Source organism: Odocoileus virginianus, chromosome 27 (assembly GCF_023699985.2).
Source record: "Odocoileus virginianus isolate 20LAN1187 ecotype Illinois chromosome 27, Ovbor_1.2, whole genome shotgun sequence".
In the NCBI taxonomy this organism is placed as follows: domain Eukaryota; kingdom Metazoa; phylum Chordata; class Mammalia; order Artiodactyla; family Cervidae; genus Odocoileus; species Odocoileus virginianus.
The window spans coordinates 43,762,908-43,775,315 of NC_069700.1; the positions used below are offsets into that span (position 1 = coordinate 43,762,908).

The following is a 12,408-nucleotide window of genomic DNA, read 5'->3' on the forward strand; positions in this document are numbered from 1 at the left end:
CAGCTGCAGATAGAGGGATCCTGGGATCTGACGTCACAAAGTGGGACTGAGCATCACTCAGTCCCCAAAGGCAGCTGTCTCACACTGTGAGAGAAAAGAATCAGGAACCAGTTCAGGTCGGTCATATAAGGGCTGGCATTCTCCACAGCCCCCCACACACTCACATGTCCCACTCAAAGATCCCTGCTGCCCAATGTGTCCCCTCTGCCCCAATCCCCCTTCCAATCTAGACCCTCCAGAATCTCACCTTTAGGAATCGTGAGAGACACATCAGAGCTCTGGGCACTGTCACTGCCTAGCGGAGAACAAGACCAAGACATGTTCAGAACCCACAGGACAGAAACTAGAGAAGGAACTTTGAGGAGGGTGAGCCCCCCATGGCCTCCTGTCTGCACCCTCACAAGGGTCTCAGGAATCACCCCCTTCATACTTACTTGCAGCCTGGGTGTAGATCCGTCCTTTTTCACCTGTGAGAAGAAAATATCACGTGAGAGGCCAGGGAGAAGGCTGAGTCATGAGACCCAGAGGAACCCCTAGTCCTGGACCCCAGAGAACTTTCTGGAACTGTGGTCAAAACTCATGATAGGATCAGGAACATAGAGAAGGGAAATGTGTAAGGACTGGGCCACCTGCCCTCCTGGAGGTCTGTCCTCAGCAAGGATCTCCCTCTGACCTTCAAGTGCTGGAAACCTGGTCCCCAACAGGAATTAGGAAGGTGAAAAATTTCTCTTTCATTTTCATACATGCTTTAGAGAAGCAAAATGTTAGCATCAACTTCATACTCCGTGCGTGTGTGGAGCATACTTTCCAGTAACCAGGCAGGTAAAGTTCTACCTGGGCTTGAAACCCCCAGTGAGACAAGAAAACTCAGATCCCTCCCTCCCTTCCCTACCTGAGTGCTTCTTCCTCCAGATCACAGCTCCAGCCACCATAGCCACCACGAGGAGAACCAGGCCAACAATGATGCCCACGGTGAGGAAGGAGGTCCGAGGAGGTTCTGTGGAGGAAAGGGAAGAGGCCCTGACCTCAGGTTTGAGTCCTGACCTTGCTGAACTGAGTCCTGAAGGGCTCCTGCTTTATCTGAGAGGAAGCTCCATCCCATCCCCCTCCTTACCCCATCTCAGGGTGAGGGGCTCCTGAAGCCCCTCGTGCTGCACACGGCATGTGTATCTCTGCTCCTCTCCAGAAGGCACCACCAGGGCCGCCCACTTCTGGAAGGTTCCATCTCCTGAAGGCCTGGTCTCCACAAGCTCCATGTCCTGGGTCTGGTCCTCCCCACTGCGTTGCCAGGTCAGTGAGATCTCCTCAGGGTAGAAGCCCAGGGCCCAGCACCTCAGGGTGACCTCACGGTCAGAGATGGGGTGATGGGTCACATGTGCCTTTGGAGGGTCTGAGGAAGAATCAGAAAATTTACAGTTTGTGTTACCTCCATGGGTCACTGAAGCAGCATCATGTGACCATCCTGAGAAAGGACAGAACACTGATTTTTTTCCCCAGCTTTACTGACGTATACTTAACAAAAACTGTACACATTTAAAGTGTACTACATGTTGCTTTGATATATATGTACACTGTGAAGGTAATTAATATATTCATCAACTTACCTTATGTGTGTGTCTGTTTGACAGGGGTGATGAGAATGATTAAGATCAATTTTAAAGTATACAATACAGGATTATTATTAACTATAGTCACCAGGCTGTACATCAGATCCCCAGATGTATTATGAACTTTTTTACAGGCTGAGCTATGGAACATTCAAGACCATGGTGTTGAAAAAAGCAGCACAAGAGCTAGATAACAGCCTCAAATCAGAGATCAGGGATGATCTATATTAGTCCTTGGGAATTTCTAGAATGAGAGACTAGGATAGGAGCTCTAATAATGTGAGGGGGAGAATACAGACTGGTGGAGGCTGAATGACTCAGAAAAGCTGGAGTCAGGCCTCCTTAGATGCTCTCAGGGTGAGAACATATCTTGAGAGAGAAAGTCATGGATCACAAGATGGTGGCCAGGGTCAAAGGGCATCGCTGACCAGCTATTTCAGGGATGGTTTGTTTCCTGCTTCTTCCTCAAAGACACTGGATTCCTTAATTGTCCTTCAGAGAAGTGGGGCCACTGGTGACTGTCTTGTACAGAATATGAAAACCTGGGCGGATTCCTTGCTCTCCTGACAAGAACCTGGGGCGCTGTTCCCACAGGGACCCCATTTTCCTCTCCTCGTGGGAAGCCAGCTCCAGCCCGAGGGGAGATCAGGGAGGCCCCGCGCCCCTCGTACCTGCGCGCAGCAGCGTGTCCTTCCCGTTCTCCAGGTATCTGTGGAGCCACTCCACGCAGCGGCCCTCCAGGTAGTTCCTAATTCTCTCCGCATCACCTGCCGCCTCCCACTTGCGCTTGGTGATCTGAGCCGCCGTGTCCGCCGCGGTCCAGGAGCGCAGGTCCTCGTTCAGGGCGATGTAATCTCTGCCGTCGTAGGCGAACTGATCATACCCGCGGAGGAGGCGCCCGTCCGGCCCCACGTCGCAGCCGTACATCTCCTGGAGGTGTGAGACCCTGACCCGCCCCGACCACCCGCGGTGATTAAACCCAAACTGAAAATGAAACCGGGTCAAGCCCCGCCGGCTCCTCCCGGGTCGGGGTGCCGGGTATGTTTCGTAGTGTTGGGGTGACCCTCGGACCCGCAGACTCGGGGCGACCCCGCCGGTCCCTGGGGATGGGGGTCGTGACCCGGACCCGGGCCCGCGTCGCTCACCGGCCTCGCTCTGGTTGTAGTAGCCGCGCAGGGTGTTCAGGTTCACTCGGAAGGTCTGTGCGGTGTCCTTGCAGATTCTCGTGTTTTGATCCCAATACTCGGGCCCCTCCTGCTCCACCCACCGCGCCCGCGGCTCCATCCTCGGATTCGGGGCGTCGCTGTCGAACCGCACGAACTGCGTGTCGTCCACGTAGCCGACGGTGATGAAGCGGGGCTCCCCGAGGCCGGGCCGGGACATGGCGGTGAGGAAATACCTCAGGGAGTGGGAGCCTGGGGGCGAAGAGGGGTGAGACCCGACCTGACACTTCTCCCCGCGCAAGTCCTGGGTCCGAGGTGAGGGGGCCGGGAGGGCGGAGGGGGCGGAGGGCCAGTGAGATGGAAGCGGTCGAAAACCAGTCCGAACTTCGAAAGGGGTAGAAAAGAGGGGTCGGGAAGCAAGGGAGGGACAGGCAGGGACCCGGGGAAGCGGCGGGTCTGGGCAGGGGCGTGGGGGTCGCAGTTTCCCTGGGGTCCTGCCCCCCAGACTCCCGGGCGGTCCCCTCGCCCCTCCCCGCAGAGGCCGTTCCCTCCCGACCCCGCACTCACCAGCCCGGGTCTCGGTCAGGACCAGGACCCCCGAGAGCAGCAGGAGGAGGGTTCGCGGCCACATGACTCGCAGCCTCTGGGTCTGGGAAGAAGCAGAGTCCGGGGAGGGGACGGGTGGAGACGACCGGGATCCGCGGAGACGCTGATTGGTTTTTCTAGAAACCGGGCACCCAGTGGCAGTGAGGACTGGAGCCGCATCACGAGTGTCCAGGCTGGCAGGGCTAAACACAGGTTGTGAGAGAGAAAGTGAAACTGGGGGAGACGGGGAATCCCCAATATGGAGCGTCCCAGCCCCAGACTCCGCCCTTGACCCTGAGATCCAGAGCGGCTCGCCCTCCAGGGACCTGGGACTTTGCCCTGATCCCTCCCCTCCTGCTAGGTAGAATGTTCAAACTACCCAATAATTGCACTCATCTGGCACGCTAGCAAAGTAATGCTTAAAATTTTCCAAACCAGGCTTCAGCAGAACCTGAACCCTTAACTTCCAGATGTTCAAGCTGGATTTAGAAGAGCCAGAGGAGCCAGAGATCAAAGTGCCAACCTCCCCTGGATCATGGAATAAGCAAGAGAGAAAACATCTACTTCTGCTTTATGGACTATGCCAAAGCCTTTGACTGTGTGGGTCAAAACAAATAGTGGAAAATTCTTCAAGAGATGGGAACACCAGACCACCTGACCTGCCTTCTTGAGAACTGTGTGCAGGTCAAGAAGCTACAGTTAGAACTGAACTTAGAACAAAAGACTGGTTCCACATTGGGAAAGGAGTACGTCAAGGCTGTATATTGTCACCCTGCTATACTCTATACTGTCACCCTACATTTAACTTACATGTAGAGTACATCATGTGACATGCTGGGCTGGATAAAGCACAAGCTGGAATAAAGATGGCCCGGAGAAATATCAATGACCTCAGAATGCAGATGACACCACCCTTATGGCAGAAAGCAAAAAGGAGCTAAAGAGCCTCTTGATGAAAGTGTAAGAGAAGAGGGAAAAAGTTGGCTTCAAGCTCAACATTCAGAAAACTAAGATCATGGCATCTGGTCCCATCACTTCATGACAAATAGATGGGGAAACAATAGACACAGTGACAGACTTTATTTTCTTGGACTCCAAAATCACTGCAGATGGTGACTGCAGCCATGAAATGAAAAGATGCTGGCTACTTGGAAGAAAAGCTACAACCAACCTAGACAACATATTAAAAAGCAGAGACATTATTTTGCCAACAAAGGTCCATCTAGTCAAAGCTATGTTTTTTCCAGTAGTCAGGTATGGATATAACAGATGGACTGTAAAGAAAGCTGGGCACTGAAGAATTGATGCTTTTGAACTTTGGTGTTGGAGAAGACTCTTGAGAGTCCCTTGGACTGCAAGGAGATCAAACCAGGAAATCTGAAAGGAAATCAGTCCTGAATATTCATTGGAAGGACTGATGCTGAAGCTGAAGCTCCAATACTTTGGCCACCTGATGTAAAGAACTGACTCATTGAAGAAGACCCCTATGCTGGGCAAGATTGAAGGCAGGAGGAGAAGGGGATGACAGAGGATGAGATGGTTGGATGACATCACTGACTCGATGGACATGAGTCTGAGCAAGCTCCAGGAGATGGTGATGGACAGGGAGGCCTGGCGTGCTGCAGTCCATGGGGTCACAAAGAGTCGGACATGACTGAGCGACTGAACTGAACTGAACTCCCCTCTGAGAGCTCTTTGTCTCCCTGTCTCCCTGAGTCCTATCTCTGGGGCTGTTTGCGATTTTGATTAACGTATCTACACAATCTGACAAATTAGTGAGGACCCTAAGGATAGTATTATGTGACCACTTCTATGCATATTTTCCATACTACAAATAATACACTTTAAAGATTTTTGTTTTTTTATTGAGAATAATATTAATGGAAAGTTTAGTCGCTCAGTCGTGTCCGACTCTTTGCGACCCCATGGACTCTAGCCTACCAGGCTCCTCTGTCCATGGGATTTTCCAGGCAAGAGTACAGGAGTGGGTTGCCATTTCCTTTTCCAGAGGATCTTCCCAACCCGGTGATTGAACAAGGGTCTCCCACATTGTAGGCAGACGCTTTACTGTCTGAGCCACCAGGAAAGTCCTAAGGGCTGGCTATTAACAACCCATGTGTTTAATATGAATAACTATTTCCCAAAATAAACAGGGTAGTGAAAAGCATAGAGCTTTTTACATTTTTTCCAAGTATCTTTCTTGTCTCTTTCACTAGAAGACCACTGGATTTTCAGGTTTGTGTCTGCATTGAATCTGTTATTTTGATTGAAGTCTATGAAAGTGAAAAAACCCACACATAGGTAGGAGTAGTATTTTTTAATAATCTTTTCAGATAATTGTGGATGTTCATCTTGGATACAAAAGTAAAACTATACAAATTGTAGTTTCTCAAAATTTTTTTCTGCAGTGGACCTGAAACAATATCTTTGACTATTTTCTATTCTGTTACATTAAAATCCATAAGCCTATTTTGCTCATTGAACATCTCTTGTACTAATACAAGATTTTTACAAAGTAATACATTGTTTCACTAAATTATACAGATCTTTCTGCTCATTCATTCTTTCAAGAACAGTTGTTTTCCATGAAAAAGAGGGTAGTTCAGAGCACACAGAATTTTTTCTTGGGCCATAGGACTTTGAAATGTAGTAGAAGTGCTCGGTGTGTACTTTCCATGTCATCACAGAAGATACTTTTATAATGTGTATTTAAGAATGATAATTAGGAAACAAGCATTTTTATTTACTTTATTTTTAAATTTATTTTATTGAAGGATATTTGATTTATAATGTTAATTTCTGCTGTACAGCAAAGTGATTCACTTATACATGTGTATATATATATTCTTTTTCATATTTTTTTCATTTTGGTTTATTAAGGACAGATAAGAATTTTAATGTGTCATTCTGGATGTTTTAAAGCAAACCTGATTATTGGTTTTCTTTTTTTCTACAAGAAAGGTTTGGTGAAAATAATTACTTGTGCAGTTTGCTACCATAGTCCGTTACTGCTAAGCGATACATCAAAGCAAATGTCAACATAGTGAGAAGTCAAATAATATCTGAGTGATGCTATGAAAGTAGGTTTCACCTCAGGGATCTCATGAAAGGGTCTCAGTGACATCAAGGGTTCCACAGGCCACACTCTGAGAACTGCTGTTCTGAATGAACCAGGGTGTCTCTCAACTGATCCCTTCCTTTGCCTCCTCTTCATTTCAGAAAATGCTTTTTCCTGAGCTGGACTCCCTGCCTCCCCAAATTTAACTGAGGGCCCTGCCCCTGGGCTGCTCTAGGAGAGAACTCAGCCCCTAGAAAGTGATGCCAGAGAGTGTCCTCAGTCTGGGAAGGGAGGTGGGGGGACAAGTGTTTCCCCTTTGGAACTGGGGACAGTTTGTACCTGAAGGCGCCAGACCCACTCATAACCTAGTTTGATTTTGTTACACACCAGCTTAATATGTATTCATATCCCAGACAGAAATCTGACGTAGTGTCTAAGAAAAATAATATTGGCCCTTTCATCTCATATGGAGGAGAAGGCGATGGCAACCCACTCCAGTACTCTTGCCTGGAAAATCCCATGGACGGAGAAGCCTGGTAGGCTGCAGTCCATGCGGTCGTGAAGAGTCAGACACGACTGAGTGACTTCACTTTCATTTTTCACTTTCATGCATTGGAGAAGGCAAGGGCAACCCACTCCAGTGTTCTTGCCTTGAGAATCCCAGGGACGGGGGAGCCTGGTGGGCTGCCGTCTATGGGGTTGCACAGAGTCAGACCCAACTGAAGCGACTTAGCAACAGCAGCAGCATCTCACGTGGTCTAATGCACTTGATTTGAGGCCCACAAATCATGAAGAGCAGTCCATTCCAACAGAACATTTGTGGTGAAAGAATTGTTTTATGTCTATGCTGTCCAGTTAGGTAGCCAGTAGCTACATGAGGCTACTTAGCACCTTAAAGTGTCTGTTGTGCTGAGCACATTTATTTATTTTAATTTAAATAGTAATATGTGGCTACTAGCTAGCATATTGGTCAGTGCATATCTAGAACGTTGTTAATTAATCTGCTGTCTCTTTCCCTAAAAGATACTCTGTGATTCATAGGTTGATGCATACTAAAATAATCTTAATATTGAGGTCATGGATTTGTCTGTGCAGGTCTTAGATATATCTTCAAAATACAGCATGTTCTGAAAGTTTCTTTAATGTGTATTTTAACAGATAGAGTGTTCAGACATTAGCTAAACCAAAGTTTATCACGTTAAGGTCATAAGTGTTCAAAACTGCCCATCACTGCTAGTTGTCCGATAATGATAAATGGGTATAATCCTTGATCTCTTGGTGTTTTTCTTAACCTGGTAAACACAAGGACACACAGAAGTTATCAGCTGAACACAACAGATATCAATACTTCATAGGACTTGTACATACTTGTAAAGTTATGAAGCAAAAGATGTAACATTAGAATCCACCACCTTATTACTTTTTACTTACTGCTCCTGCTATACTTTCTCTCCAAATTCAATCAGTTCTGTTTCCCTTCACCCTTGGACACCTCTCTCCTAGACAAAAATATACGTGAAGTTTTTACTCCTGTGGAATGAAGCATTTTATGACCCAAAGATGAAAAGCCATGAAAACACATAAATCTTCCCTGTCAAGCAGACACTCACAAGATACAATCATATGCCCCTATTCGGATGGAAAGACACATCAAAATTTTTGGCAAACAGGTAACATGTCTCAATGTTCTTCAGTCAAAGACCAACAGGAGCAAAGCTGTGAGCAATCAAGTTGGATTTATACTGGATACAGCAAGGGAGATCACACAGCATCGGGGACCATGGCATCTCTCGTGATGTGTTAGAACATATACAGCAGAGGGTCCCCCAAGCTCTGGGCTTGGGCCGGTATCTCCTGTCAGATCAGTGCCAACATTAGATTAGAAATAAAATGTACAATAAATGTAATGTGCTTGAATCATCCTGAAACTATTCTCCCCTCCCCTGGTCTGTGGACAAATTGGCTTCCATGAAATCAATTCCTGGTGCCAAAACTGCTGAGGACTGCTGACATACAGGATGTGGACTTTGGCTGGGTGAATTTGAGGGGCATCTATGCAAGACTGTGCTTCCCTGATACCTCAGTTGGTAAAGAATCTGCCTGCAATGAGGAAGAACCCAGTTCAATTCCTGGGTTGGGGAGATCTGCTGGAGAAGGGATAGGCTACCCACTCCAGTATTCTGGCCTGGAGAATTCCATGGACTATGTAGTCCATGTGGTTGCAAAGAGTCGGACTCGACTGAGTGACTTTCACTTTCACTTTCAAATGCAAGACTGGCTTACTTTGATTGGTTGTTGTTAGGAAGTGGGGGTATTTCTATCACTGGGCATCTCAGTGAGTCTTCCCTGTAGGGAGGGCAGACTAGAGCACCAGCCCAGCTAGAGGATCAGAATGTACATCCTAATGTATGAGTTGAAGGTGATCTGTCAAGTGTTTACTAATGTAAGGGATTTTTAATCCCCTGTAATTTTTGAAAGCATTATTTACCAGCACACAAGAGAATTGAAATGATACTTAAGAATATACAAAAATAAATAATTCATGTTCTTCCCTTCATTCCCCACTCACTCACGTCCTCTACTCAGAAATGATTACAGTTAGAAATTTCTCATTTTTCCATCCCAGAAAAATCTATCTGTTCATTAATGAATATTGCTATAACAGTATGAGAACTCAGGCCCCAGCCTGGGAAAAATCATTGCAAATTCACGTATCTAATAAAGGACTTCTTTTAAAATACACATAGAACTCTTAATCTCAACAAACAATAACCAGTAACCTTCTAAAAATAAAGTCTGAACAGACACCTCTTCAGAAAGACATAACAATGGGAATGCATATGAAAAGATGCTAAACTGTTGGGGTCCAGCCCCAGCGGGTCCAGGAATACCCAAGGGGTGACTGGTGTCAGTGAGGAAGAAGACAGACACACACAGAAGGTTGAGTAGAAGAGGTAGCTTTTTTTTGTTTTTAGGAGAGCTCAGTTTGTATAGAATGAACGTTACCTCCCCCTTAAGTCACCACATATTACGTCAGATATTGGTTTTGTGCTTCTGTCAATATTTTTCTTCTCCATGTTTTTCCCCTATGTATTCATCTGGAACACTTCTGATTACAGGGTTTTTTATTAAATGTCCCGTATGTTAATCTTCTTGCCTCAATGGCCTAACAGTTTCATTCTAACAAAACAATGTTATACAAATCTCAGGTATAGTGTAAATTCTTTGGACAATAAAACAATACATACGAAGGGTCACAGTAACATGTTTGAAATTTCCAAGAATAGTACCATGAGAAAAACCTTGATATTTTTCTTTACCTGAAACCACAAAACCTCAATTTACAATGATTAACTATTAAACAGCAAAAACACCTCTAAAGCAGCAAAACACCTCTATTAATAGTGAGATAATGGCAGTGAAGCTGGTTAATATAAATCTTCTTTTGAAATCCTATGTATGCCATTTCCTAATTCTACAAAAATACCCATAATATCCCATGTTGTTTAAAGAAAGGGAAACAATGGACAAATAGCAGCAAGGAAATAGCAATAATGAAAACCCTCTCAACCAAGGAGTAAGTAAACTGAAGCAGTGTATCTACTTCGAAATCTAAATGCTGCTACTCTTTTCTATTCTAGGACTTTATAACCTTTTAAACAAGTAGCCAGACTATACCTGTGGTCTTTTCTTTTTTTTTTTTGGCTTGATGTTTATGGTTGTGTCCTGAGCCAGAGCAATCATGAGCATTTCCAAAAAGGCTTGGACTTTTCCAGGGAGGCCTTATTACTATATATTATATTTCCAAAAATTAATAGAAAGCCCAATAACAGTAAGACAGAAGGAGGAAAGGGACATACTGGGCCCCCGGGACAACCTCGAGGGGAAGAGCTGCCTTGCAGATTCCTTTCTCATCCTGGCGGCTCCGGAGGGGACATATTGGTCCCCCAGGGGCAGCCCCGTGTGAGGAAGAGCTGCCTTGCAGATTCCTCTCTTGTCCCGTGACCTTGTCATGGAGTGGGCGCATCCCGGTGGCTCCCTGACACTAAACATCTTATGTTTTTAGGAAATGTAAATTAAAAAATGACAGTAATGTATCATAACACCTAATAGAATATCTAGAATCTAAGAACAGGTGATGCCAAGTGCTGACCAAGATGTGGTGCTGCAGAAACCCTCACTCACTGGGGCAGGAATAGGAAGCAGCTTGGCCACTAGAAATGAATCAGCAGTTTCTTATGAAGCTACTCAGAGACTCTCCATCCAGTCTATTCATCAATCTAGTACTTGTTCAACTCATTTGAAAACTTATTTTTGCACAACCCCTTGCAACACTTGTTGATAGAAGAGCACCGCTTAAGTGTGGGCTGTGCATGGTGACTTCCTTCTAAAGACTATAGTGTGGAATGTGGGGAAGTAAAAATAGACGTTCACAAGGAGAAACCTGGGAAATGCTACCTTAACTAGATGATGAGGTGAACTTATTAGTGATATCCCAGTGGACAGTGTATACCCTTGGTGACTGGAGAATGTCACTCATCTCTGTGGTCCTCTTCCCCAAAACCCTTTGCCCCAGTCAAATTGAAAGATGTTCTACTATGTCTCTGAGCAGTACTCCCCAAAACATCAAAGTCATCAAAAACAAGAGAAGTCTGTGTGACTGTCACAGCCAGAGGAGCCTGAAGGAGACACGATTCAGACTTAATATGTGTCTTTGATAGGATCCTGGATCAGGTTAAAGGAAAACTAATGAAGTTCAAATAAATTCTGGAGTTTAGTAACACTGTATCAATATTGGTCATTAGCTGTAACAAATGTATGATGGTAGTATAAGATGTTCCCATAGAGACACTGAGTGTGGGATATATAGTAACTCTCTGCTAACTTTGCTACTTTTTTGTAAATCACAAACTATACTAAAATTAAAACACATTTTAATATCAACCAGAAACAAACAGGGAGTGAAGAATCAATTACTGACTTTGAGATTTCCAGGGTCTTTCAGCAATGAGCTGCAGAGAGGAGACATGGAGAGAGAAGATGGACCTGAGATACAGGGAGGGTTCTGGGGTCTCCTCTCCTCCAATCCCTGCCTAAACCCTGAGCCTGACCCCAGAGCTGCTCAGAAAACACCGTCACCCCCTCATTGGACCAGAGCAACCCTCTCTGTCTGACTCAGACCACAATGCATCCTCTGCCTTCCCTGTGCAGAACTGGAGAGGGAAGAGTGGTCATGCCCCCGTGTGGCCACAGGGCTGATGCCTGGACACCTGCGCTCCACTCTGACCTCCTTACCAGAGACCTGCCCAGGCTCCCCTTAGGCTCCCAGCGGTGGGTCAGTGCTGTGCACACAAGCTGGCGTCCATCTAGTGTCAAGTTCAAAGTGTGAGTTGTTTCCCAAAATACACGCTGACATGGATGTTTCTCTCTCCACTAAACAACCAAAGACTTTGGCCTCAGCGGGGATCAGATATCAAGGCTGTAACACCTGGTTTCCAGATCCAGGGTGGAGCTCACAAACATACAGGGTGCTCTAGTCATCAAGGGATGAGACCTTGAACCCCAAGTACTTGTCATTTCTTCTGGCCACTGACAAGGTTATAGACTCTTCCTCCAGGGAATCAACTCTGGAACCTCTATCCCTAGGATGGGGTGTAAGAGTTGGGTGATGGGGAGGAGGAAGAGGAAGTAGGGAGAAAGAGGAAGAGGAGAGATCCCCTAGAAATATGGGGAGGCTCCTGGAGAAGGAGGAAACAGTGACATTATGAGATGGAGGCCACAGGAGTGGAGGGGAGGAGCCAGAGAGGAGAGGAGTTGGGGAGGGTCACTTAGTGGATACGTGTGCAGGGAGGTGGGGTGTATGTAGTGAGAGACACAGGGGCTTCTGGCCTGGGTGCTGGTAGAGGCTCTATTTTCCACCTGGATGATAATCACACAGTGTCAGCTCCATATTTTGCTGGGAAATTGTACTTCTGTTTTTGGTATTTTTCTGTGA

General features: G+C 46.2%; 1 protein-coding gene across 7 annotated transcripts in view; it reads right to left on the reverse strand.

Annotated features, from left to right (window-relative positions):
- LOC110134357 (BOLA class I histocompatibility antigen, alpha chain BL3-7-like) overlaps positions 1-3,444 on the reverse strand; it is a 12,719-nt gene extending 9,275 nt beyond the window's left edge. For 2 of the 7 annotated variants that reach the window (XM_070456862.1, XM_070456860.1), the window contains exons 1-5: positions 3,338-3,443; positions 2,279-3,022; positions 1,115-1,390; positions 893-997; positions 435-467 (exon numbers count right to left, since the gene is read on the reverse strand). In XM_070456862.1, the coding sequence (XP_070312963.1) occupies positions 435-467; positions 893-997; positions 1,115-1,390; positions 2,279-3,022; positions 3,338-3,401 (1,222 nt within the window). In that variant the 5' untranslated portion in view covers positions 3,402-3,443. Of the gene's footprint in view, positions 1-51; positions 85-247; positions 296-430; positions 468-892; positions 998-1,114; positions 1,391-2,278; positions 3,023-3,337 lie in introns of those variants that run through there. The other 5 variants (XM_070456861.1, XM_070456863.1, XM_070456858.1 and 2 more) reach the window with 4 other exon arrangements.
- Positions 3,445-12,408: the final 8,964 nt, after the last annotated feature.